The sequence below is a fragment of the Rhinopithecus bieti genome, unplaced genomic scaffold, assembly GCF_001698545.2.
Source record: "Rhinopithecus bieti isolate Rb0 unplaced genomic scaffold, ASM169854v2 scaffold_7967, whole genome shotgun sequence".
In the NCBI taxonomy this organism is placed as follows: Eukaryota; Metazoa; Chordata; class Mammalia; order Primates; family Cercopithecidae; genus Rhinopithecus; species Rhinopithecus bieti.
Genome location: NW_016806112.1, coordinates 2,559,779 through 2,586,775, shown reverse-complemented (window position 1 = coordinate 2,586,775; position 26,997 = coordinate 2,559,779). Strand labels below are relative to the sequence as shown.

Sequence of the window (26,997 nt, the reverse complement as noted above, 5' to 3'; positions counted from 1 at the left end):
TGGAAACTAATTGCAAAATTTATTCCAGGGCTGCGGGGGCTGGGTTGATTCTTAAGGGCACTTCTCGTTTCAGGGCTGTGGGTCTCCGGCCTTGGCAAGGGCACACGTTTCAGGGGGCAGAGGTGGGGACTGAGACAGGGTGGCGGGAGGCGGGAGGCAGGAGGCAGGAGGCAGGAGGCAGGGGTGTCCAGTCTCCTCCAACTGGGCAGGCTCAGCACAAGCTGCAACAGTGACATGAAAGCGGGACGGACAGCAGGCATCCAGCCGGGCACAGGAGACAGCTGAGGCCTCTCCCTGGTGCTTCGCCCTGGAGAGTGTTTTTCATGACCTAGGGCAGGCCAGGGAGCTGAGGGCCAGCTTCATGGGTTTACAGCAACAGGTTGGAGCCACAGAAAGGGGATCAACAGCGCTTTCCCTGATCTACAGGCCCGTGCCCCCTCCCAAGTTCACTTGCATTCCCACCCACAGAGACTTGAAGCCCCCAACAGGGCGTCCTGCTGTTCACCTAGTGGGTGGAGGGCAGGCAACAGCGCTTCTCTGGATTGGGGCTGGGGCTCAGAAGTAATGACCCAGCACCACCCCAAGGGTACTTGGTAGGTGAATGTCTGGGGAGAAGCCCCAAGCCCCAGCTTCAGTCCTCAACTCTGTCCCCTTCCCTCCATAACACACACCTTTCAAGGAGTGTCTAGAAGCTTAAAAACAAAAAAAGGGGGGAAAAAACCTCTTGACTACAACCTTGCAGATAAATACCAGCCTGGGAGGGCCACCTCTGGGTGGGGCTAGGATGTCGATTGTACCAAAAGTTCTCTGGGTGGGAGAGGGAATCAGGATGCCTGGAGCAAAGTTTTTTCCCTGATGATGTATCAACGCTCCCTCTTGCAGAGGTCAGCTGGGGTAGAAGGGCTAGGGAGGTCCTGTTGTTCTAACCAGTCTCCTGGTGTCCTCTAGGGCCCAATAGCCCCTCTCAATTTAGCAAACTCGGTTATCCTTAGTTTACAAAACAGAGGATCTCCTTCCTGGTCTCTATGGGGGGGGGGAGCACTGGAGACCCTCTCTCCTCCCCCAGTTGATAACTGCTCAACTTCTCCCTGTCTCTGTTTCCAGGAGAGGAGAAAGAGATGACCTCTGATCCAAGGGACATCGAGGCCCACCAGGGAATCCCGAACCTCCTCCCCGGACCTGTAGGCTTCAGACTCCAGGAGAGAGCTGGGAGCCAGGGGCGGGGAGGGGTGGTTAACAGCCACCTCCTTGGGGCACTCCAAGTAGCAGGCAAGTGCCAGTGGCCACCCCACCTCCGCCAAGCCCTGCCCAGCCTCACCCACCTTCCCAAACACAGTGTCAGAACTCAGGGGCAGTGGCCTCTGGGACGGGGCTGGGGTTCCTGGGTGGGCATCATAAAATGAACCATATGGAGCCAGCGGCGTGGCTGCGGCCCCGCCCCGGTCCCGCCCCCGGTCGCCCCAGTCCCGGCCCCGCCCCCGGCCCAGGCTCAAGTCTGCTTGGCTTGCAGCATCTCGATGAGCAGGTTGTTACGGGGCATCTCGTTGCCCAGGTGCTTGTGGTACAGGTACTCCTTGGCCTGCATGCTCAGGGCCCGCACCTCCACCAGGCACAGCAGCAGCTGCTGGAACTTGTCCCCGCAGTGCGGGTAGTGGCACAGGGTGTAGTCGAGCAGGGCGGCGTTGGCCTTCTCCTGAGCTTCCTTCACCAGGGTGTGGTTATTCAGAAACTTCAGATCTGCAAAGGTAGGCTCTCGGTCACCATCGCATCACCAGCCATGCCCATCAGGATTGGGCCAACACCGTCACCAGCATCACCAATACCACCTTCCCTATGACCACCAAAGACACGGGCATTGCCACCATCAACCACGCAACATGGTCTCCCCATTGTCACCGTGTCGGCATCACCATTGTTGTCACCCTGGTTGACAAACACCACCATCGTCACCAATACCCACATGCCTGTGTTTTTCATAAATGTGGCCACCGCTACCATCAACCACCCAGTCACAGTCATCTGTCACCATCATCACTGCCATCATCATCACCACTGTGGTCAAAATGAACAAGAATCATGAAGCCCATCACCAGCCTCCCTGGGAGGATCCCTGGGCAGTTATTGAACCTCTCGGTTCCCCATCTGTAAAATGGGGGTGATAAAGGTACCAACTTCACAACATTGTCCTGAAAATTTAGGGAGCTGCTGTGTGCAAAGTGCTCTGATGAACAGTGTCTGACATGTGAGAAGCTCGGTGGGTTGGGTTAGCTGGCACCACAATAATGCCATCACAGTGGGAGCTGCTCTCACTGCTGTCATGGCCAACCATTGCTGCCATAACCAACACCATCCCCCTGGCATGATCAAAGCCATCTTGTCTCCATCATCACTGATGCCTCATCTCCATGACCACTGCCATCCGCATCCCCACTCTGCCACCATCACTACTGTCACCCCATCATCACCACGCCCACAGAGGTGCACTGTGGGTGGGAAGATCCCATCTCATGCTGCAACGCATGAGGACTGGTGGCCCCATTCTAGAGGACAGCTGGCATGTTCTTTTAGTCTCCCCTATAACCAATAGAGAGGATCCAGTAGCCCGGGGAAGGACTCTTATGGGGCCACGGGGGAACATACACATTCACTGCAGGATTGCAGATGGGTTGACATCCTGATTAACCTATCGCAAGCTGAAAATATCGTAAGTCAAAAAGCACTTACTACACCTGACCTGCTGCACATCACAGCCTGGACTGCCTTAAATGTGCTTAGACCACATTACCCTAGAGTTGCCAAAATCATCTGACACAAGCCTATTTTACAATAAAGCGTTGAACATCTCGTGGAGTTTACTGAACACCATGCTGAAAACGCAAAACAGAAGGGATTATGTGGGTACTCCAAGCACGCTTTCTGCCGAATGCATGTATTTCGACTTCTGCATGACCATAAAGTCAAAAAATCCTAAGCCAAAGCTCGTGAGTCAGGGGCCATCTCTGCTCATGGTGGCAAGGAGGTGGCCTGGATGGCCACATGGTGGCTGCACCCCAAGGAGTCGTGTGCACACACAATGCAGGGCAAAGGGACGTGTCTTTAAAAGCCTGGGACTGAGTGGAAAACAAAAATCACAGAGGGAGGTCAGGATGAGATCAATAAGGCTCAACCATGTACATAAACTAGAAATGCTTGTTGACCAGGCTCAGAGGCTCATGCCTGTCACCCCGGCACTTTGAGAGGCCAAAGTGGATCACTTGTGGTCAGTTTGAGACCAGCCTGGCCAACATGGTGAAATCCCATCTCTACTAAAAATACAAAAAAATTACCCAAGCATGGTGGTGCGTGCCTGTAATCCCAGCTACTTGGGAGGCTAAGGCTGGTGAATCATGTGAACCCAGGAGGCGGAGGTTGCTGTGAGCCAAGATTGCACCACTGCATTCCAGCCTGGGCGACAGAGGGAGACTCTGTCTCTGAAGGAATAAATAAATAAATAAATAAATAAAGCTTGTACACAAAGCAGACGTGCTTTGTGGGAAGACAGGGGCAAACAGGACGACTCGCATTAAACATCAAGGAAGGGCTCCTTTTGGGGAGGGGTGGAGGGGTGTGGCTCTGCGTGCACCAGTGATTAAACAGAGGAGTGCAACTGATGTGTCCCCCACACCCGAGGTGAGGTGCCGTGAAGAGACAGAAAGCAAAATGTCTTTGGAGTGAGATAGATGTGGGTTCAAATCCCAGCCGCCGCTGAGGTGCAATGCTCCCTGCCCTGCCCTGACTTGACCAGGCTTCCTCCTCCCTGGAGAGGGAGAGCCTGGGTCAGTTTCTTGTCACCCAAGTTCCTGTCACAGCTTGCAGTCCTCGTTCAGCTCCTGGGCAGCATTTCTAGCAGGCGCCCAGCCTGGGGGCGCAGGGTCAGCAGGAACCCACAGAATCTGTCCCCAGGCCTCAAAATCATCTGATGCAAGCCTGACCTTGCCTGGGATGGGGTGACCAGTGGCTCAGAAAATGGTCATCCACTCACTTCTCCTCCACCCCATCACCACCAGCCCTGCAGCTGCGGGGGCGTCCAGAGGCAGCATGTGCAGCCCTGGCCCCCTAATCCCCCTTAACACCCTCTGCGCCAGGAGAGCGCCACGCTCCTGGCAACCCTGATCCCTGGCCGCCCCCAGCGCGCCTGCTGAGGCCTGTGTTGTCCAAAGTCGGATTTAGGGAAACCCGAGCTGGGCCTGGGGGCGGATGGCAGGACCTGGCCTCCATCCTCCCACCCCAGCCCCGGCTCCTCATCCTCCCTTCTGAAGTGATCACTTCCCCAGGGTCACCGTTAACCCTTAAGGCACCTTTATGTCAACTACATGGAAGTTCCCCCTTGTCCAGAGAGATACTGCTATAGCCACCCCAATGCCTCCTGGCCCAGATGCTCTTGTGCAGTGAATGACCTGCCCAACTGTATGGAGCAGCCCTACTCCCCAGCCTGGCCTGCCCCAGACATATTCAAAGGTCATGGGAAGTCATGCCACCTAGCTGGGCTCCTGCTGGCCCCATCCCTGTCCCATCTGCCTTCACTCCCCACTGTCCCGGGCTGAGCCAGTCTCCTGACATTCTCTTCTGATAATTCATAATGGGGGTCCAGAGAGGGACAGGGACCCACTTAAGGCCACACATCAGTAAAGGGTCCTGGAGGAAGCAGCTGGAGTGGGGAGGACTGGCCAGGACGCCGCAGTAGGGGCAGGGGCAGGAGAAGTACCAGGGCCTTGGCTTTACCGGGATTTACTGTTCTCAGCAGCACTGCGCTAGGGAAGCGGGGTGCGGGGGTGGGTGCAGAAGGAGGACAGGTTTCAGGGATGCCCCACCCCAGTAGTTCTTTGGCCTCCCAGCTCTTGGCAGACTGGAAACCCCCACTGCCCCGGAGAGGTCAGCCACAGGGCTGGGGGAGGGAAGCACAGTCGCTAAGGGAGCCTCAGCGGCTATAGTTCAGAAGCCCAGACCCAGTTTCCTGGGCACCCCCCAGACACCTTGCACCCAGCTCAGTTCACCTCAGCAGACATCCAGACAGGCAGGGCAGTGCCTCCCCAGGGCTCAGGGAACCAGGGACCCCTGAAGACACACACACAAGGTGCTAGAGCCTGGATTGAAACCCAAGTCTCTCTGACACCAAAGCCCAAGTCTCCCAGGATAGGCAAGCAAGACTGGGGCCCCCTGCCCAGGAGCTGGGTCAAGCTGGGATGCCTGTTCCTGCGGAATTGGACATAACTTTATGTCCCATGCAATCCATGAGTCCTGTCCAAGAGCCCCCACCCCTGGGGTCCTAGGTTTCCCCCAGAGAGGCTACTCTGGACTCTAGACTTGACTTCTTCCTCACCTGGAGACCTTGTCCAAGTCACTCCCCTTCCCCAAGCCTCCCTGGACTCCCAGTCTCTAAAGAGATCATTGTGAAGATTCCAGCGGATAATAGATGTGACGGTACCAGCAACCCACAGAACACCACACCGTTCTTCCAGTGGACACGGGAGCGGGGGTCAAACAAACCTGGAGACGCCCCCTTCATGTGTCAGGGGTTCAGATCCCAGCTTTACAACCAGCTGGGTGACCTTGGGCAAGTCACTTCCCCTCTCTGAGCTGCAGTTTCCTGTCATCTGCATGACAGGGGCAAATTCGTCTCTGCCTCACTGGGTGGCCAGGGGCTGGCTCTCATCTGCATGCCCAGCTCTGGGCCCTAGGCACCCGAAGGTTGGAGACGGGCATGTTGGAGAGGAGCCTGCGCTCCCCAAGCCCGCTCAGCTCCCAGCACTCGCGGAGGCGGAGGTGGGAGGGAGCTGGGGGATGGCGCCCCCACCTCGGAGAGCAGCCCGCTAGCTCTGCAGAGCTGGGGGCCCCCAGGTTGTCAGAAAAGCCCCCTTTTCATGGTTTAATTGAATATTTGAATAATCCTTTCATTCCAGCGAGGCATAAAGAATGTTGTCCCAATAGCGGTAACTCAGGCAGGCGCCCCCGCGCACAATGGCCCCTCGAGTGGGGCTGCTATTCAGGCCGCCTTTTGTTGGCGTGGAGCAGTGGGTAAATTGCAAACGCTTAAGGGAATGCTGCTGCCGCCGCCTCAATGGAAGTCAGGAAATCGAATGTTAGGTCAATCCATTAAGCTTCGATTAAGTCCTCGGCAGAACAATGCCAGCCGGGCCCATCTTCATAAATACCGTGATTGCCAGGAGAGAGGCACTAATTTTAATTAAACCTCCTTACCTGCCTCCGCGCCCTCCCGAGACGGCTATTTAGACACCAAATGGCACCCTTATGCACAGGCAGGCGCGAAGGAGGCGCTGAGTGAGCCGCAGGGCAGGGTGGGGCGGTGGGGGCGGTGGGGCGTGGGGCGGGGTGGCGGTGGGGGTGGGGCGGGTGGAAGGGAAGGGACACGGGACACCAGCACTCACAGCCAGGCTGTGCGGCCCAGGGCGGAGCAGCCCCCGAAGGAGACGCCCTGCGCGCCAGCTGGAGGTCTGCTGGCAAGTGGCCGTCCCTCTCCGGGTCCCAGTTTCCCTGGAGCCCCAGCTCTGGTGGTCTGGGTGGGATCAGGAGAGGAGCCCTCTGCTCCAGACCCTGGAATCTGCTCCAGCCCAGCTCCAGGTCTAGCCTCTGCCAGGGCTCTGGGCTGCCTGCCTGCCATCCTTTTCCCATGCTGCACTTAGAAGGATCTTGATAAAATGCAAATTTCATCATGTTACTGCCTGCTTAAAGTCCTTCCCAAGAGAAAGTTCAAGGTACCCGGCCCCGGCATTCAAGGCTTTGCCCAGCTCAGCTCCTGTCCCCTCGCCAGCCTCCTCCCCACCCCGTCCCCACCCCTACAGCCACACAGAACTTTCAGGATTCCCGGAACTTTGCACAAGCTGTTCCTTGAGTCTGGAAAGCCATTAATGCCGCTTGTTTTTTTGTCACCGACTGCTCTTACTCATACTGCTAAGCCCAGCTCAGAGCCCCCACCCCCCAGAAGACTTCCCTGATAGCCAGGTGGTGCTGGTTTCTCCTCTCTGACCCAACCCTGATCACACTGAACTGATGGGGTTCCTCTTCCAACCTGGAGCTGGCCAGCCAAAGGCCTCTGCGGCCCCCCACACCCCTTTCTCACTGCTTGCCATCAGCTGGGGTCCTGGAATCTCCTCCTGTTCCTCCTCCGGTATCCCCAACCTCACCAGGTTCCTGGCTTGCTGGGCTCAGGGCTCACCCACCCACATCAGCCAGACCCATGTTCCTGTGCGGAAGGATAAGGCACTGTGCCAGACACACAGCCGGTGATAAAGATAGAGACTGTGAGCATTCATTCACTTCATTCATTCACTTATGCATATGCACACTAACTTAATAATGGTGATTATGATTAAAACAATTCTGGCACACACTTCCCAGGGGTCAGCCAAGCGCTGGGCACTTTGGGGAATTCTCTTATTCAATCCTTGTAAAAAGTTAGGGATTACTAGGAGGGTCACTCTACAGATGGGGAAATAGAGGCTCAGAGAGGGGAGTGACTTGCCCAAGGGCACACAGCCAGAAAGAGACCAGAGACCAGATTTAGAATCTACTCCTCATCCCTACCTAGTTCCCTTTCCTAAGCACTGCACCACCTTGATTCTCACACACACAGCACGCGTGCGCACGCAAACACCCTTCTCCCCGCAACTCAGCCTGTCCCAGCCCAGCACTGGAGCCTCTCCCACCCCTCAGGCCTCAGCTGCTGCATCTGGAAAAAAAAAGCTGATGACCAGCATGACATTAGGGCGGGGCACTTCCAGTTTTGAGCACGCCCACACTTGGACCCAAGAGAAGAGGGATCAGCTTTACCATCTTCCTTAAGCCCCAGAGAAGGAGGAGTCCTGGATTCATCCCCAGCGGCGGCCAGAGCTATGCCCAGGGCTTTGGTGGGAAGAGGGGCTGGGGGCCAAGACACTGTCCCTGCTTTTCAGGGGACACCCAAGGACATACAGAGCCCCGGCAAAGAAGCCTGGTGGCTGGTAGCCCACCCTCCATCCACCCCTCCTTAGGGCCCTCCTAGTGGCCTTGTGATGGCAGCCAGGTCAAGAACTCTCACCTTACAAACCACCCAGACTCCTGCGGACACACACTCCAATTCTAGGTGCCTCCAAGCACCACTCTTCGCCACAAATTCCTCATGTTCCCAGATCTTCTGGTCCCTCCCCAATCACACACAAACTCTTCACACAGCCTAACACTTAAGAAACCACAAGGGTGTGAAAGTTCGTCGTTTGCACACGCCAGCACACACACATGCATGGAAACAGAGACAGACGTTCGCGTAATTCCTGCAGGTTCCATGCCCCAACCACACAGACCCCCACCACGCATGTCTGTGACTCTATCCTGTGCCAGCCTGCTGAGTCTGGCAGGCTGCGGGTAAGGTGCTGCTGCTGGCAGAGGTAGGAGGGAGCTTCCCCAGCTGCAGCCAACCGGGTCTGGGCCCCTGAGGCTCCTGCAAGGATTTCAGGCCACAGCTCCTGCAGAGCCCTGGCTGGTGTCCTGAGAGGTAGCTTAAGGTGGCCTTGCAGATAAGCCCTCCAGTTACCAGCCTGTTCTGCCAGAGTTGGGAGACCCAGCCCACCGCATCCAGCCGCATGGCATGGAGGATGTCACCAATCCCGCCCGAGCACTGGGCTTCCCACTTTTTGTTAATCCCCTCTGCCTCCGCAACACTCCCCACTCCTCCCTCCCTCTGGCAGGCACGCCCTTCCCAGACTGTGACTATAATGCCAGCCACCAAGACAATATCTTAATCCTGCCCCCTCTCCAGGTGATGAAGCACTCACTCATCTCTATTCCATCCCATCTGCATCACTGCAAAATAATTCATCCCCCAGAAAACTCCTATTCATCCTCCAAAACACTGCTCAGATGTCCGTCCTCCAGGAAGCCTTCCAGAAAGAGCTCTTGCTCCCCACCCAGGGTTCCCTAAGCCACACCCATCTGTCTGTCTCAGCCCTCACCACCCAGGCTACAGGTCTCTTCCCGATTGGCAAGGGACAGCTATGTCCTCAGCATCACCGGGTATGGGGAGGGCATTGGTGATGGCTTGCCAGGGAGTGAGGGTGCAGACTGGAGTGCCCAGGCAGGGTTGGGGTCAGGAGGGCAAAGGAAGGGAGACCCCCCCCAGGTGCTTGGGGAGTGGGGTGGGTGGCCGGGCTGGACTGGCATGGGCAAAGGGGTCCGGGCCCCCAGGAGCTACAGTCAGAACTGGGGACCCCTAGATCCAGGGATTAGAGAAAACAGGGACCCCAGGAGCCTGGAATAACAATCCCAAAGTCACATGGGCCACCAGATGGGGAGCCGTCCCCATTTAAGAGCCAGGCCCTGGCTGGGGGCCTCAGACCTTTGTTCACTGAATGAGTAAGGGAGGGGCCTTTCTCCCCTGAGGCTCCTTCGTGGCCACTCTGGCCATAGCAGGGCTACTTTTCCAGCCTCACCCACCCTCCCACCGGCCCGCCCCTGGCTGTATCCACCTCTCTGTCACTGGAGCCACACTCACCCAGGCTGAAGAGGATGATGAACTTGAGGCAGACAAACTCCTGCCGGTCCAGCTGCAGCGCAAGCAGCTGCAGCACCAGTTCCTGTGCCCGCAACACCAGGCTGTGCAGCAGCGAGCCCGCCTGGGCGGCCACCGTGGTCAGCTCCACCTGGGGGCAGAGGGCACGGGGTGGGGGACAGTCAGAGGACGTGGGTCCAGGCAGGGGGCTCTCTGATGGTGGATGGAGGGCTGAGGGCATGGATTGGAGGTGCAGGTCAGATGGGCTGGGGTCAGGAGGGCCCAGCCTTGGCACTGAGCCAGGCACGAGTGACATCTGTGCAGCCCCGGGGACCCTGCCGGGCCCACCCTTCCGAGCTCTCCTCAACCTGCCAGGCCTGGAGCTGAGGGTACCCACGTCCTGCCCATGTCCACCCCTCCTTCACACACAAACCCCAGCACCAGGCCCAGTAGCACCAGCAGTTCAGAGGGCCCCTCTCTACACGCTGGGAGGGGAGGGGTCAGGGGAGGGCAGGCCTGCGCAGGGACACACAGACGCTTCCACGTGGCTACCCAGAACCCCTACGTTCACACCTAGATGCTGGGTCACAGTTCAACCCAGAGTCTCACGCACACACACACACACACACACGAGCGCAGTCATGGGGCCGCCCACTCCATGAAGTGAAGGTGCACACATGTGCACACGGCCACACCTGCCCTTGTATGCTCACACTTACAGCAACACACACGCCCATGTATGTGTTCACAATTATGGGTTGATGGGAAGACAGTGACACCCACACACTGATGTGTGTGGAGATTTTGCACAAGAAAACACAGGCAGGCACACACACACAGGCCATTCCCATGGCCACAGAGACTCAGCCGGCTGCCGACACACACCGCATGCAGACTGCAGGCACCTGCACCCACAGGGAGTCCCAGAGACACCCTCATGGGACCAGTGCTGCCCGTCCCGTCCTCCTGCCCTGATGGCCTGTGACACCGAGGCGAGAGCTGGAGATGAGGAGCAGGGGCCTGGGGGGCTGGAGCAGTGAGCAGAGTCTGTCTCCCCCACCCCACAGCACCCACCGACCCCACGGTCCCTCCTGTGTCCCCACCTGGGAGTGACGCTCCTGCCAGCAGGCTGGACCCTTGCCATCAACCCCCTTCTCTGCCTCCCTCCCTCCTTCTCTTTCCCTACAGCCTGTCTCCGCAGGTGAGTCCTCCTTCCTGGCTGTGTCCCTGTGTCCCCGCCCTGGCCCCCACCTGCCATCCTGACCCCTCCGCCTGCCTCCTCAGATACTACCTGGCCATGTCCCTCCTCCTCCTAAAGCTCTCCCTGGACCCCTGCTGCATCTGGACTTACTTTCTACTTCCCAGCTTCTCATTTCCTGCTCTAAGGGGCCCAGATTCTGACTTTGAGCTCTCAGGAGCCCTTTGCCCATTCATTCATTCATTCATTCATTCATGATTTAGGGCCTGCAAGGTTTTGTCTGCTAACCCAGCCCTAGCAACCCTCCAGCCTCCCTGGTCTCTCACCTCATGCCACCCCATACCAGCACCAGCAGGGCCTGGGGGCTCCACGCTTCCACCCTCTCTGAGCCTGTGGTGGAGGTGAGGACTGCCCGCCCACCCCTTATTCCCCAGCCAACTCCAGTGTATTATTTCCAGACCTAGGGCCACCATCACATCCTCCTCCATGAACCTCTTCTGACCATGCCCACACCCCCTGAGCTGCTCCCCAAGAGCAGGGCTCCCAGGAGCCGGCGCCTCTCAAGCCTGGACCAGGGCTACTCGCAGAGGGGTCAGGCCAGTGGGTGCCCCATGAACGTGGGGAAAGGGCTGATAATCAGGGTGCCCAGAGCGAGCCCCGAAAGGCCTGGGTCCTCCTCTCCGAGGCCCTGAATCCTGGAAGTGCACAGCGGGGCTGGGGCGGGGCCCAGGGGCGGGGCAGGGCCCAGGGGCTGGTCACCTCCTGCCCGGTGACCAGCAGGATGCTGCCCTCCTTGCCGTGCTGGACCTGGCGGTAGATGTGGTCGAACACCAGCAGCTCGCTCCAGCAGTTCTGCAGCAGTGTCATCTGGTCGGCAACCTGGAAGGAAGAGGCACGCAGGGGGCCGGGCTCCAGCCAGGGTCCAGGTCCAGCCACCTTCCTCTAACCCCTTCTCCTCCCACTGAGACCCAACTGGGCATGCGGCCTGGGCAAGTTAACCTCTCTGTGCCCATCTACCCGAATGTCTATGCTATCAAAGTGCAACGGGGTCTGGCCAGTTAATAAAGGGGTGTTTGGGGCTTGAATGGGCCAGGCTTCAGGCCCCAGCTCTGTCTTCGGTATGACTTTACATAAGTCCTGGTAACCTTCTGTGCCTCAGTTTTCTCATCTGTACAGTGGGCAAAGTACTGAGCGGACAGTCCAGTACATGTTAGGTACGCCATACATGTGATTAATGTCCATGGAGGTACTCTGCAAAGGACTCCTACAAATGCATGGCAAGAGTATTATTAATTTTAACATTGTCCCCATTTAAAAACCTGTGGTCAGTTACACTTCTGGCAGCCCCAACTGCTCAAACAGAAGCCATGAGGAAGAAACCAAGGGCTTCCCCCCGGCCTACGCAGAGCTCTCAGGCTCGGGAGAAGGAGGGAGGTCCCACCTGGCCTGCGGTCAGGCCCAGGGCATGAGCAGGGGGGCAGCAATGGCCTGGCACCTGAAGCAGAAACGAACAGCGACAAGGGGCCAATTCCGAATGCCCCGGCTGCGGCCAGAGGCACTCGGTGCAGGGGCAGGGCCAGCCCCTGTTTGGAGTATCCTTTGACTCTGCAGGACTCAGAAGCAGAGCCAGGGATCCCCTGACCCCAATCCCTATTTTTCAGCTGAAGAATCTGCCACCCGAAGAGGACAAGAGACTCTCCCAGGATCACACAGAGGCAGGACCAGGCCAGGGCCACGGCTGGCATTCCTGGTCCGCAGTCTCCACTGTGACAAAACGAGCCCTTCTGTGTATTCGGAAGCACACTGGGCACTGCAGATGGGCCTGGGCAGACACAGCCCCATCCCTCTCAGCCTGTGCCACTCCTCAGCTGGCCACCAGCGACCCAACAGACACTTCCGGCGCACCTCCCTGGGCCATGCCCTGTGACGAATGCAAACCATGACAGCTAACAGTCATTCCACCGCAGCCCTACAGCCCTGCGAGGCTTGTACAGTCACCACCCGCATGACAGAGAGAAGAAACTGAACAGAGAGGCCACACAGCTCTGTCTAGTTCCAGATCTGCACTCTTAACCACTAGCTGTGGAAGAGGACCTGTCACTCACCTGCCTTGCCATCCAGGAGTTACTGGTCTCTCACAGGCTCTTTGCCTCCTCTACAAATCCCTACCTCATCCCTCTCCTTCCTCGAGGCCCTCCCCACTCTCTGGATGCAGAATCTGCAACATCTTATGGCATCAGTTAAATGCCTCTGTCTTCGCCAATACCTGTGAGATCTGGGGAGGCAGAACTGGTGTCCAGCTCTTCTCTGGGCCCCAGAGCAGGGGTTAGAGTGGCTGATGAATGGCAAGGTTCTCCCCAAGACAAGCACAGAGTGCAGAGGGATCACTTCCCACCTGGGGCCAGGGGCTCAGAGGGGCCACTCCCCACCTAGGGGTGGCTCCCAGTCAGAGGGGAGCTGGCCCAAGCCTAATGAACAGCTCTCTCTCATAGGAGATAGAAGCCTCCTCCCTCCTCTCTGTTCCCCTTCTCTCCTGGGGCATCCCTGGGGCCTGTGTCCTCAGACAGACAGAGGGGGAGAAAAGGAGAGGGAAAAGTCAGGAATTGCACACAGACCAGCCTCCGGGCCCACGTGGTGGAGAAGAGGGAGGTCTGTGTCCGTTCCCTCCATCCCCACCTCACCTCTGCGTCCAGCGCTCCCTCCAGCTCCCAGCAAAAGTTTCTTCCCAGAGCCCCTACCATCAGCCGTGGGCCCCCAGACTCAGTCCTGGCTGGAAGCATCCAGGAGAGACTGAGGCCTGAGCAGGGGCTGACTCAGCCATCGCTCTGTATCTCTCCACAAAAGTGCTGGCCACCATAGAGCTGCGGTTTCCAGGAGGGAGCCAAGGCTCAGAGAGCACCTATTACCAGACATGGTGCCCACTGCGGTACAGGACACCTCACCCCTGCCCTGCCGACATTCTGCCCACATTACAGATAAGGAAACACAGCCTTGCCGGAGGTAACACTCAGGCTTCAGGCAGCTGGGCTCTGCCCAGAGGTTCCTACCGGCCAGGACTTCTGGGGACCCTGGGAACCTCCTGAGACCGGGGTAGGAGGGGCCTGCCCAGGGGTCACATTGGCAGCAGGAAAAACTCAGGCCCACCTTGGGCACCCAGGTGGTCACACAGGGCCAGACCCCGCCCCTCGCAGGCCCACAGGAGCAGACACCCTTGCGCCCAGAATGAAGGCACAAGGGGGTGGGGAGGTGGCAGAGGAACGATAAGGGGTAGAATGAGGAGATAAGCCACGCTTCAGGCCAAAAGCAGATGGGTCACGGTGACCCAGCTGGCCCAGCCCTGGGAGCAGACTCTGTACCCAGACCTTAGACCCTGGATGGGGCAGGCCTGCCTGGTGGTGCTGATAGGGGTGCCAGGGGCAGAGAACCGCAATATGGTCGCTGAGGCTTTGGTGCCCCATGCCCTGTGTTCGAGTCCCCATCCGGCCATGCATCGTCCACCATGCATCCTCCACCCTAATTTCCTGTTCTGTGAAGAAGGAAATACAATTTCTCTCTTTTTTGGTTAAAACATAAGAACACACATTGGGCTGTGTGGGAACTGGTGGACCTGCTGCTGGTTCTTCCGTGGATGCTGCCTGGCTGGGATCCCACCTGCCCCTTGGCCAAGCAGGTCTTGACTCACTGCTTTCCTTGGGTGGACAGATGGATGCATAAAGACACCAAACTCCAAAACACTCCCCACACAGATGAGAACGCGCACGCACGCATGCACACACATACACACACACCTCTTTTTATTTAAAAGAAAACCACAGGGCCATAGCTGCCAGCCCCTCTGCATGAGAAAGCAGGTGGTTAAGAGGTTCCTTTAACCAGAGAGGGTTGGTTTTCACTTTCCGAAGTTCCCTCCCTAAGCTAAAGGCTCCTCTACCCTCAGGCCTCCTAGCCACCCGGGGAACAAGGACATTTGCAGCCCCAGCCCTGGGGTCTCCACCAGCCTGGCCTGTCTGCTGGGCCCATCAGCCATCCATCCCTCCTGCCAGACTGCCACAAATCTTCCTGGAGCCTTGATGCTCTGCAGGCTGCCTCGAAGACCAGGTATTTATGGGTGCCGAGCTGACCTCCCTCCCAGCAGGGCCCCTCTGGAGCCCCCTGGGGTCCGATCGGTCTGCCTGTGAAGGCCGGCAGGCTGTGTAATTCTCTGGTGGCTGACACACCACGGGCTGGCCGCCATGCTCTGCAGGCCGAGTGGTCAGTGAGATGTCATTTGTCAGCCCAAGACTGACAGTTACTGCCGCTTAAATGAAACCGTCTATCTGGGCAGTTAAATCTGCTGTCAATGGGGGCCTCGGAGCTGGATGTTGAGGGTGAATGGATGTCAAGATGGGTCACTGGGCACTCCTGGCCTCCACCGCCCACCCAGGTCCTCCCTTGCATCCTCCCAGCCTGTCCTTCGCGGTAGGTGATCAGAGAGGCTGACTGCCTGGGCCCTGGACACTGCTACCCACCAAGCAGCAGGTACAGGTGAGTTTCTGCCACCTTGTAGGGAAGAAGTTGCTTTACAAGCGCAGGACAAAGTGGCCCTAAGACGGTCCTGGAACAATCGTGCGCTCAGAGGAGCTTGGGTCCAATGTGTCTCTCCCGGCTGCCTCCCCCCGCCAGGCCTGCATTAAACAGTGTGGCTAAGGGGAAGAGAGGAAGGGCGCTGCGACCCCACTTCATAAACTGCCCGCGCTCAGTTCTTCCCCTGTCCTGGCTCACTAACCCCTTACAACAGCCCAGTGGGGTGGACATTATTTCAACTCCTCCCATTTTCAAGATGTGGAAACTGAGGCCCGGAGGAGTGAAGTCACTTGCCCAAAATCATACAGCAGGTAAGTGACAGAGCTGAAACTTGACAACAGGCCTCTCTGATTCTAGTCTTTGATATTCACTTCTGTGCCACTATTGGATCTAACATGCTGGGATTGTGTGTGATGGAAAATGGAGACAGAGGGACCCCCATCCCAGTTGGGAAAGAAGATGGGGGAGGAAGATCCCAAGAGGGCATTTAGAGCCCAGCATCAGACACAGCTGGGCCCCTGGCACCCCCTGAGAGCTCAGCTGAGCCTCCAGGACTCCTCCCGAGCAGCAAGATGTCATCAGCATCAGAGGGCTGAGTGGGCCTCTGCTCAGAGTCCAGGCTTTGTCAGGGGAGCCCCTCCCCGACCCAGAACCTGGAGCCCCAGCCAGCCCCAACAGGCCATCCATCACCCACTGCCCAAGGACCCACTCCTGGTCCAAGCTCTGCTGTGGCCCTGCCAACATCACCAGCCCTGCTTCACAGGCCCATTGGAACTCCCAGAACACGATGCCTCTTCACATTTCGGGGCCTTCGCCTCTACTGTGCCCACTGCCTGGAATCCCCTGAACCTTTTCTACTTTCTAGAAAGGCACCAAACTGTTCTCTGACTTCCTTAGTTAGAGCTGTTTGCTCTCCCCCTGGGGTTCCCTCTGCCTCTTCTGTGGCTCTCAGAGCCCTGGGCACCTCACACTGGCATTATCTCGGTGCATGTCTGACTTCTCCTCCAGGTTGGCAGCTTCCTGGGTCCAGATGATTTTAATGTCCCCAGTGTCCAGCCCACGGGTTGCTCCACTCTCAGAGCCAGAGAGCCCCCTCTTCTGTCTGCTAAGATGTGCCCTGTCTGGAGGTGGGGAAATGAATGATCAGCCAGAAGGGACACCAGAATCACGCACACCCCTCCCACTTTTCTGCCTCCTCACCTCTGGCTTTGCAAAGAGACACCAGCCCAGGGCCCACTGGACCAGTGGCAAAGAACTTCCACATGGTTGATGAGAGGCGCTCTAAGGGCTGGGCTGGTACTTATCTGCAAGGCCCCTTTACAGAAGCTGGTGACCACTGTTCACAATCCCGGGCTCAATTTAAAGACTTTGGGAAGGGGAAGCAGGAAGGTTTGGACCACGGAGAAGCCAGAAGCAGGAAAAAACACTCAGCAAAGCTGGGACAAAAGCCCTTCCCATCCTGCGTGAAAATCCCCCGGAGACTAGGAAGGCGGCCAGAGGAAGTGCCCTGCCCCTCAATCCAGGGTTCTGGAAGGCCGGGAATGCCCTGCTCCTCCTCCTCCCCTCTGCACAGGGGGTGCATGGGAAGTCTGGAGGGAAGCTAGCAACCAACCTAAGGGGCTTGGGGTCCTCATCCCCACCAGGGCCTCCAGCCATGAGCAGAAGGCAGGTGGGAGTGTTCAAGACCCTGCCTTTTGCCTCATCCATTAGGTTGGACCAGAGAGGAGGCAGGCAGTGGTGAGAAGGGGCTGGGGTGAGAAACCCACCCCATGACAGACACATGGTACATCCCCAGGCCTCAGCCATGACAGGCCCTCCACAGTGGAAACAGTAGCCACCACCATCAATCCTCAACTCCCAGATGGCCCAGGCCTCAGTCCCGTGATGCCCCTAGGGCTCAGAGCACCCATCCCCGACCTACCAGCCAGGGCAGGCAGTGCCCCCAGCCCATCCGGCCTCATGCCCCTGGAGGAAGCCCAGGCCCAAGTGGCGTCAGCACTGACAATGCTGCTCAAGGCTGCAGTGGCCCCAGCAGGGGGGGGGCAATGGGCCCTGCTGTTTACACCCAGCCCCAGAACAGCCAGGGGGGCAGCCTGGGTAAGCCAAACACCGATAGCCCTGGGTGAAAGAGTGCCTGAATCCAGGCCAGGAAAGGGCAGGCCTTGGCCAGCTGGAGGGGCCTCTGGGGAGGTCTCAGAGAGCCAGGGCACTGGAGGGGCAGTTCTGGGGCCTCAGGCTCTTCAAGCCACTAGGTGGGAAGACTGGGAAGTTCTTTCCTATGTCTGGCCTCAGTTTCTCCTGCTGCTTTCCTGATTACTGTAGCTTCAGGTACCTCAACCCAGGGGAAAGAAGGCCATGCCATAGAGGAAAGCTGCCTTGCCAGGGAAGATCAGTGGCAGACCCTGGAATCCCTCACCCACCTACCCACCTAGCTCCCCGAACACACACACACACACACACACACACACACACACACACACACACGACCATCCAGCAAACACAAGATTTGCAAAGGCAGGAGGATCTTTCACCTCAGCTGTGAAGGAGAAGGGCCCACAAATGTCCCAAACTCCAAAACACTAAGAACCCCCATCTGTGTGTGACGTTTGAGGCTGGCAAGGATTGGCAGCCTCCCTGAATGGGAGGACAGGATGGGCCGGATCCCCTTCCCAACACTGGGCTGAAGGCTGGGGAGACAAGACAGTCTCCCAAGACTCAGCTAGTCCTTTGAGGGAGCCCAGAGTCTCAGAGAACAAGGAAAATGCGTACCTAGAGAGCCCCAGGACAGGGAGCCCCAGAGAATGAAAGAGCTGCAGAGACACCAAGAAGCAGAGAGACAACACGCCAGGGAGAGAGACAGTAGGAAGAGACACAGGCAGAGATCAAAGCAGCAGCGGCTGTGAGAGGCTCAAGGAGGAGAGAAGGACAGGGAGGGAGCGGGGACCCAAGAGGCTGTGATGGAGTGGAAATGCTCCTTAATGTCCCCAGGGTGGCCTCCGGGTCCCCAGGTACTGCCTGAAGCCAGTGGGCAGGATGGCCCTATCCGAAGGACAGTTGGGCTAAGGCTTGGGCAGCTGGGAGGACCATGATGCAGGTCCATCCTCCAGCCAGGCAGGAGGAGAGACTCACCTCCAGCTCCTTGAAGACCATGCACCTGCGTGCCCAGTCCACGATGGAGATGAAGGTCTGGTCGGCCATTCTGCACAGGAGGCCAAAGGCCGCCGGCTGGTCAGGGCGGCTTTTGGTGGGCTCCTGCAGGCAGCCCAAGATGCGGGCCCGCACCTGGTCCTCATCTGGCTCCAGCTGCAGCAGCTGCAGGATAAGCTCAGGCACATTGGGCCCTCCAGAGAAGGGCTCTGGATAGCCGTATGGCAGCCCAGGCTGTGGGGGGCTGGCGTAAGGCTCTGGGTACTCAGACTTGATGGCACGGCCAGGAAAGGCAGGGTAGAGGTAGCCAGCCAGTGGCCCATGGGCACCGGGCACAGCCATGGGCAGTGCTGGGGCCCCAAAGTCGCCCAGTGGCCCAGCAGGTGGACCGGTGGCCAGGCCCTTGGGCTCAGGCGCATGCAGGCTGGGAGGCAGCACATAGTCCGGTGCAGGAGGGGGCGGTGGGGGCACCCCCATCGGGGGCCCTGTTTCCAGCTTGAAGCCATTGGCCCGAATCTGTGCCTTCTTCTGCTGTTTCAGGGCCCGGTCCCGCTTGTACATCGGCCCAAACTTGTTCCGGCCACCCCTCATACGGTCAGCGCGCACGGCTGTGGGCAGGGGCAGAGGGTTAGGTTCACCCTCTCCAAGCCATCTCCCATGCTGTCCCACCACAGATTCTTTCCAAACAAATCTGACCGCTCTCTCCCCTGCTCAACATCCTTTCATAGCTCCCACTGACCACAAGGGAAGTCAGTCTCCTTTGCCTGGCATTCAAGGCCCTGCTCAGCTTTTCAGACGATCCGTGCTAAGACCCCTCTCCTTCCACTCCACCTAACTCACCTCCACTCCTCTGTTTGACACATCTCCTTCCTCCTCCACCCTGCTTTCATTTTCCTTCTGACTCAAAAGACTGTTTTTCTCCTGAGCTTGCTGAACACCCAGACTCAATGTCACTACTTCCAGGAAGCACTCCTGGATTCACCCAGACAGACTCTACTGTCCTTGCCCCAGGTGCCCTGTCCTTGCCCACTCTTATCATGCTGAGTGGATCATGCCATGTGCTCATGCGGGCTCAGTTCTGGGCTCAGGTGCCTAGCACAAGGCCTGGCAGGGAGATGGTGACCGGAAGGGGACCCTGGTCAGCTTTGTTCACCACTGGCCCCAGGGTCCAGGTGTTTGTTGACTGACCGCCTGACTGTTGAGCTCCAGCTGCAAAATGACTCAAGTGTCCTTCACTGGTTGTGAATGTGAAGCTGAGTTTAGAGCTGGCCAAGCCTCTGTGCTGGGGGAGGGGACCTCTCTTGCCAACTAGAAGCTCCTCCGCCTGGCCAGGAATGTGTCATCAGCCAGAACCAACAGGTGCATCTCTGCAGCTGGAGTGTGCCCCCAGCCCCTGCTCAGACAGAGCCCCACCCTGGGCTCTGGGTGAAGGGAAAGAGCAGGAGAGAGGAGGTGGTGCTCAGCAGGGATGATGGCTGGGGGGCCACCTGGCCAATCTGCCTTCCCCCTGGGGTGGGCAGCCCTGTGCCGCTCCCAGGCTGCATGAGAGTTTCTGCTGCCCACAGCAGCAGCCAGATCTCTGGCCCCTCAGGACCTGGCGCTAGGGTCATGGGCTCTGGGGACAGGATAGGATGTCCCCCTCCCATCCAGGGGTCCTTCCTCCAGGTGGCAGGGCATGTGGTCTGCCACTCTCAGAGCCACCTGGGGCTTTCTACACTGCTCCAAAACCTTAATCAACCGCTGCCTGTTCAGCACACAGTCCAATGACCAGCCACCTCTAGAAGCTCAAATCTTTCCTGCTGAAACTTCTCTCCTCCTCTCTGGACTGAGAGCTGGGGTTGAGAATAGGGAGGCAAAGAGGGGCCTGCGTTCCTTAGGGGCAATTCAAGTGTCCCCCACTGCCCGGCCCCCTCAGGGCCTGGCTAAGAACATGACGGGAAGGAATCTCACTGGCTGAGTGAATAAACCACAGAGCCCTTCAGATGGACGGACAGACACGCAGATGGGCAGCTGAATGTGTGGGGGCTGGGCAGCGGTGGTGGGCAGATCCTAATGGAAAGCGTCATGGGCCTGACAGCTAGCCTGCAGCGATGAACACCCAGGCACTTTCAGCTTTCCTACACCAATCCCCACACTCACTCGCTGGAGGAAGGCACTGCCGTTAAGCCCATTTTTCTTTTCTTTCTTTCTCTTTCTGCCTTTTCTTTTCTTTCTTTTTTATTTTTATGTATTTATTTTTTGAGACAGGTTTTCCCTCTTGCCCAGGCTGGAGTGCAGTGGTGTGATCATAGCTCACTGCAGCCTCGACTTTCCAGGCTCAAGTGATCCTCCTGCCTCAGCCTCCTGAGAGCTAGGACTACAGGCACATGCCACCATGCCCAGTTACTTTTTTGTATTTTATAGAGACAAGGTTTCTCCATGTTGCCCAGGCTGGTCTTAAACTCCTGGGCTCAAGTGATCCTCTTGCCTCAGCCTCCCAAATGCTGGAATTACAGGCATGACCCACTGCATCCCGCCAAGCCCATGTTTCAGATGGGGAATCTGCAGTTTAGAGAGGTTAAGGATTTTGCCCAATGTCACCCAGCCTGACTGACAGTGCTGTGCTGGCACTGGGATTTGGCCTCTGCTGGCTGGGGTTGGGTATTGTTGGGGGGATGGGGACCTTCTCACAGAGGGAGGAGCTCTGCAGACCCTGTGCTGGGGCCCTGGCAGGGGCTGGGGAAAGGGTCATCTCCATAGGGTTCACTTTTGGATACCTCTCAGCCCAACCCAGATTGGCCTTGCCAGAGTCCCTTCCCGGCCGGAGGCCCACCCAGCGCCAGCGCCAGCGCCCGGTTCCCTTGCAGCGACTGGGCCCTAATGTTGCACGAGGGGCCTTCGCGAAGGCCAATGGTGCTATCCCCTCAGCCCCTCTCCCACCCCCACCCCCTACCCGCTCAGGCTGTCAGGGGTCAGGGAGCCAGGCCCGTGCGGCGCGCACCTTCCAGGCGCATCCCCACCGTCAGGCACTTCTGGAAGCGGCAGAAGGGACAGCGCTTGCGCTGCGTCTTGTCGATCTTGCAGCTCTGGCTCTCGGTGCACGTGTAGTGCTTGTTGTTCTGCACCGTGCGCTTGAAGAAACCCTGCGGGAGCTGAGAGTCAGCGGGGCCCCGCCGCGCCCGTCCGCCGCACCCCTGCCTCGAGCCCGCGGCTCACCTTGCAGCTCTCACACGTGAGCAATCCGTAGTGGTAGCCGGACACCTTGTCCCCGCACACGGGACACAGCTCGTCCAGGTCCTCGTCGTAGGAATAGTCCATGCCCGCGGCGTCCGCCTGCGGAGGGACAGCGGGTCAGGGCGGGCCGGCGGAGACCGGCAGCTTGGGGTCCCCGCGGCCGCCGGCCCCAGCCCGCTGTCGCCGGTCCGTCGCGTAATCCCCTCGCTGGCGCCAGGGCTGCCGCCGGGCACCCACCGAGTGCCCCGCGCGCGTCCGGGGGTGTGCCCGGTGCAGTTCCCCGCGCCGGCCTTCCCGCCCAGCCCCGCGCTCCGCCCCCGCCTGGGGCTCCTCCCGCGCGGACCCCGTGGCGCCCGATCGGGGCCCTCGGATTCGATTGTGGGCTTCGATTCGGGATTCGTTTGTCCTGAGAACAAAACCCGGATTCTGAGAAAAGGGAGCATGGGCTCAGCCGGCCGGGGAAGGACGCCAGGGACCCGGGAGCGGTAGTGCGCCCGGGCCTGGGGTGTTCTGGGAACCCGACAGAGACGAAGGAGGCAGAGACAGAGTCCGGGCGAGACAGAGATGGGCGGGAAACCCTGGCAAGAGACAACGACCGACTCCGCGGGGCGCAGACACGAGGCCAGTCCGGAGAGTGCCCAGAGACACGACACAGAGACGCCGAGCTGGAGAGAACCCGGGGGGACGAGACACTGGGAGGATGGGGAAGAGAGAAGAGAGAGAGACGAGAGAGAGAGAGGAGAGAGAGAAACGGAGGGGTGGGAGGAAACGAGGGGTGGGGCGGGGATCGGATCAGAGACTCGGAGAGACAGCGGCAGGCCAAGGAGAAAACTCAAGAGAGACTACGCAGAGCCAGAGACACAACGATAGACGAGAACAGAGACGCCGAGGACCGAGAGGAGACCGCGAGAGACGAGGCCGGAGAGCGACCAGAAACACGGAGGAGAAACCTGGAGGCGGAGGCCCAACCCGGAGGGTCGGGGACAAGGACGCGCGGGAGCCCACGACGAGGCGAGGCCCCGCGGGTCGACCCGGATGGGGGGCCCGGGCCGCAGGAGGCGGAAAACGACGGCGCTGGGCCCAAGGGCCCAAAACGCGGAGCCGCCGGGGCCTCCGCGGCCATGGAGAGACAAAGCCGCGGACAGCGACGGCAACAGTGCAACAGGGGGAGGTAAACAGCCTGAGCCGCCGCTGGCCCCACCGCGGTGACGTCGGGGGCGGGAGACCTCGGGCGGGGTGGCGGGCTCCGGGAAGCCGAGCCCGAGGCGGGGGAGGCGACCCTCGGCGGAGAGGCGAAGTCCTGAGGAGGGGAAGGAAACCGGGCCAGGGGCCCGGGACGCTGAGAGGGGGAGCGACCGGCCGCGGCCGGCCCGACGCCCCACTGGTCGCTCCCGCCAGCAGGCGCCCCGCGTCCCGCCCGCGCGGAGCCCGCACCTCCCGGCCGCGCCGCTGCAGCCGGCGAGGAGCCGCACCCGGGGCGCAGCGCCGCGCCCGCGATGACGGCCGCTCGGGCCGGGGCGGGGAGGCGGGGCGCTGGGCTGGCCGGGGGCCTCAGCTCCCCTCCCGCCTCCCTGCCCCCTCCAGCCTCCGTCCCACCCCCCACAGCTGCCCCCCACAGCTGCCGGGACCGCTCCAAGGCGCACCTGGGACCCGTGCCCCTACGCCGCCACTGCGCCCCAAGCCAACCCGCCGCGCCGGGGCCGGGGGCCGGCCCCTCTATATCGGCGCTTGCGGTATCCGGGGGCGGAGGCCCGGCCGCGTCCTCCCCCCAAGCCCGGCCCGCGCCGGGCACCCTCTCCGCAGCCCGGCTCCAGTCTTCGCTCTCATCCTCCCCGCCGCCCAGCCCCTGTCCTGCTCCCCGGACCCCAAGCGCGGCCAGAGAGCTGCGGAGCCCGAGTGCCCCGCGATGTGGGCAGGTGTTCGTCTCTGGGGGCCTCGGGTCACCCGCCTGCAGTGGGAAGAGGCAGCTCCTGTCTGCGAACCCAGCTGGGTCGTGGCGAATGCCACGCGGGTTGCTGGTCGCACTGCAGCGCGGAAGTGGGTAAGGGCGAGTGGCGACCGTGGCCGAGGCTCAGGTTCACGGGTGGAAGCCAGATTCTCCCATGGGCCCCGCCACGTCTCCTCACTCGAGCCTGCGGCAGCTCTCTACCCGTCTTGCGTCTTCAGTTGCCGCATCTGTGAAGTGGGTAGATGACCGCTCTTCCTCGCTAAGGGTGGGTCGTGAGGATGAACCCAAGCAGTAGGGGCAAAGCACGCGCGTGGCCTGGTGGAAGCGCTCAGTGGCGCCCCGCTGGGGAGATCTGGGGCGAAACCCTTCTGCTCGCCAGCCTCAGTTCGCTGGGCTGGAAATGGGAATTGTGGAAATCCCATTTTACCAATGCCTGAGGCCTAGGGAGGACCCGAAGCCTTTACGGGCGCAGGAGGTGGGAGAGGAGGCAGGAGGCAGGGCCCCGCTGCTCCCTTCGGAGCTCTCACGAAGGGTGGGGCAAGGAAGAAAGCGCTGGGCGGCCTTGGGGACAAAGGAGTTCCCGGTCGACGGGCCGAGCAGTTGCTCTGGGCTAGGGACCATCCGTGGGGCCACTGTTTTTCAGTTGGAGAAACTGACCCCGGAGGAAGGGGCCTGCCCGCATCCCACCTCCGCCCCCGCTGGCACCTGGGGTCGGAGAGAGTTTCAGGACCACCAGGCCAAAAAGCCGCGATCTTCAAGCAGGGAAATACCGCAATTTTGCATTGACAGCGGCGCAACCCACCAAAAGGCTCCATCTGGGCTCCCGCCCGCCTAGAGGCCTCGGGCTTCGGTCGGAGCTGAGCCTGGGGCCTGCGAACTGTGGCCGGAGACCCCCGCGCAGACCCCACTCAGCTGGCTTACCCCACAGAAGGAGCAGAACCCGCAGATTAGCTGTGCAAGCTCTGGCAAGTCACTTCGCCTCTCTGAGCCTCAGTTTCTCCGTGCATAAAGTGGAAAATGTTGGTTTTACAGATGGGGTACTGTGGTTTCCATGCAAAAGTCTTGGATGAGGAGGGAGGAAAGGGCCCGAGACCCACCGCCAAACCCCTGAGAAACAAGAGCATCTGCCCGAGCTGGAGGTGGGGTCACTGCTGCCTCTGAACAGCTCCCCACCACAGTGGAGCCCTCAGACAGTGACTGTAGGAGCAAAGGGTGCTGGTGGATGATGGGCTGGGGTGCCCCAGTCGGCTGTTCTAAGGTAGAGCCCACCCGAGGTCTCCTGGAATCCTGGTGCTGGAAGCACAGGCCCCAGCCGCCCGGATGGGGTGGGGTGGGGGCTGGGCTCAGGCCCTTCTCCCTCTCTCTCCAACTCCCTCTCTCCCAGGGTTTCTACTCTCACCGGCTGGGAGCCCATGGCTCCTCCACACTCCAGGCCCCGAGGCACCCACCCCCACAGGTTCCAGGTTCCAGCCCACCACCTGGGGAGTTCCAGTCCCTCATCCACCCACCCAGGGAGGCAAACCTAGACCTGGGGACCTAGACCTGGCCTGGCCGCAGAGCCCAGGCTGACAGATGAAGGCCGGAGACAGACACACGGATACACAGCAAGACTCAGAGACAGCCACAGAGACAACCCAGACCCTCAGGCAGGGTACAGAGCCCCAAGACAGGCCCAGAGCCCTCCGGACACACAGACCTCTAGGCTCAGACCCACACAGCCTGGTGGATGCCTGGCCAGCGACAGCGGGACACCAGCGGACCTCCATGGGGCTTGTGGTCACAGGCCTGGCTCCTCCCATCGGCAGCCCAGGGAAGAAGAGGGGGTAGCATGGTGGCAGGGTGAGTCTGGGAGACCCCTAGCCCCTTCCCTGCCCAGAGCAGGGGGCACTGGTCACTGAGCAGAGCAGGCGGTGGCCGGCCAAGGCTGCAGGGAGGCACTGCAGAGGGAGGCTGGTCATTAGAGGCCTGGGCCGAGGCCCTCACTTACGGAGCGGAAGCAGCGCTCTCACGCCGGATGAGGGTGGCAGTGGGCACCAGGGGTCCAGGGGGAGGTTCCGGCAGCCCAGGTGGGGCGGTGGCAACTGTGGGTTCGCAGAAACCCCCTCACACCACGGCGGGCGGCAGCCGGACGGCAGGCTGGCCCTGTCCGTCCGTCCTCCTCCTCCTCCCCGCCCTGGTGGGGGGGCCACCGGAGGCCCAATTGGTCTCTGCCCCCACGTGACTCTGCAGGCCTCTCGCCTTCTTTGTTGGTGTTTCTCTTCATTTACGTCTATTTTTTTCTTCTTCTCCTAAAAGAAAAAAAATACCCCTATCTATCTGGGGCTGAGGGTGGGGCGGAGGCCAAGGCACTGCGGAGGCCTTGGCCAGCTGGCTGTTCCAGGCCCGCTGTGGGAGCCCAGAGGCAGGGACCCCACAGAGGCGGGTAGGCAGCCCTGCTTGTTAGAGACCGGGTGGGAGTGGGGCCTGATTTATGGGCTGCTCCCCCACCCGGCCTGCCGCCTGGCCTCTCTCCTTGTGAATGGCTACCTCTCTGGGGCCTGGCCCGGCATAATCTGGCCCGGCCTGGCATGATCTGGCCCAGCCCGGACATTGGAGTGGAATCAGGACAGGCTGGTGCGGAGGCAACGCCATGGTGACTTGACCAGGCGGCCTGCTGCTTCCACCTGTCTTTTTACTCTTCCATCAGGTGGAGGAAGAGGGGGGCCAGAAGGCGAGCAGGTAAGCGGCCTGGACATGTGGTGGGTGCATGCCACAGTGGCCTCTGAATGTCCCCATCTGCTGTGGGCTGCTGCTGTTCCCAGTCGATGGCTGGAAAAACTGAGGCTGAGCTGAGACTGCCTCTGAGGCCAAGTGGTGGCTACTGTGGCCCCAGGTTGAACCAAGTAAGAAGCTAGGCCAGGATAGGACAGGGTAGCGGGAAGGGTGGGCTGGGCTTTATCTAGAAGGCTAGGCCTCCCTAGACAGCCTGGGATGTCCCCATCCAATCTCTGGGTCCAGATGGGCTCTGAAATATCCTGGTCCTGTAGGGCCTGGGTTGCAGGGCCCTGTGCAGCTCCCACGGTGACTGGATCTTTCGTGTGTTCCTCTGCTCATCTCATATTTACTGAGCGCACACGTAGGGGTCAGGCACTGTTCCAGGCACCAGGGATCCCATAGGAAAGAGAAGAAAAGTCTCTGTCCTCAGAGGATTTACCTGCCTGCCTTTCATCTTGGGAGTGTAGGGAGGGGCACAGGGCGACTATGGGGCAGTCACTGTTGAGAACCACCCCTCCTCCCACATGTCCCTTCATTGGAGGAAATAAGCAAATCACACCCAACCCCTCACTTATCTGGAATAAGAGGGACTTTTCTGGATAAGTGAAGCAAACTGTGTGTGTGTGTGTGTGTGTGTGTGTGTATATATATATA

The 26,997-nt window shown here is 59.7% G+C and overlaps 1 protein-coding gene across 7 annotated transcripts; it reads right to left on the bottom strand.

The window, feature by feature from the left end:
• NR5A1 (nuclear receptor subfamily 5 group A member 1) lies at positions 1-25,849 on the bottom strand. 7 transcript variants are annotated; one of them, XM_017874778.1, is made up of 7 exons: positions 25,577-25,849; positions 21,624-21,740; positions 21,409-21,550; positions 18,411-19,036; positions 11,478-11,597; positions 9,524-9,671; positions 1-1,737 (listed from the first exon to the last, which is right to left on the bottom strand). In XM_017874778.1, exons 2-7 carry the CDS (start codon positions 21,723-21,725, stop codon positions 1,490-1,492), a joined length of 1,386 nt encoding a protein of 461 aa, XP_017730267.1. In that variant the 5' UTR covers positions 21,726-21,740; positions 25,577-25,849; the 3' UTR covers positions 1-1,489. The 7 variants fall into 7 exon arrangements, with proteins under 7 accessions (XP_017730267.1, XP_017730269.1, XP_017730270.1 ...); XM_017874780.1 differs by lacking the exon at positions 25,577-25,849 and adding an exon at positions 25,286-25,556; XM_017874781.1 differs by lacking the exon at positions 25,577-25,849 and adding an exon at positions 24,511-25,276.
• Between the last annotated feature and the right edge of the window lie 1,148 nt (positions 25,850-26,997).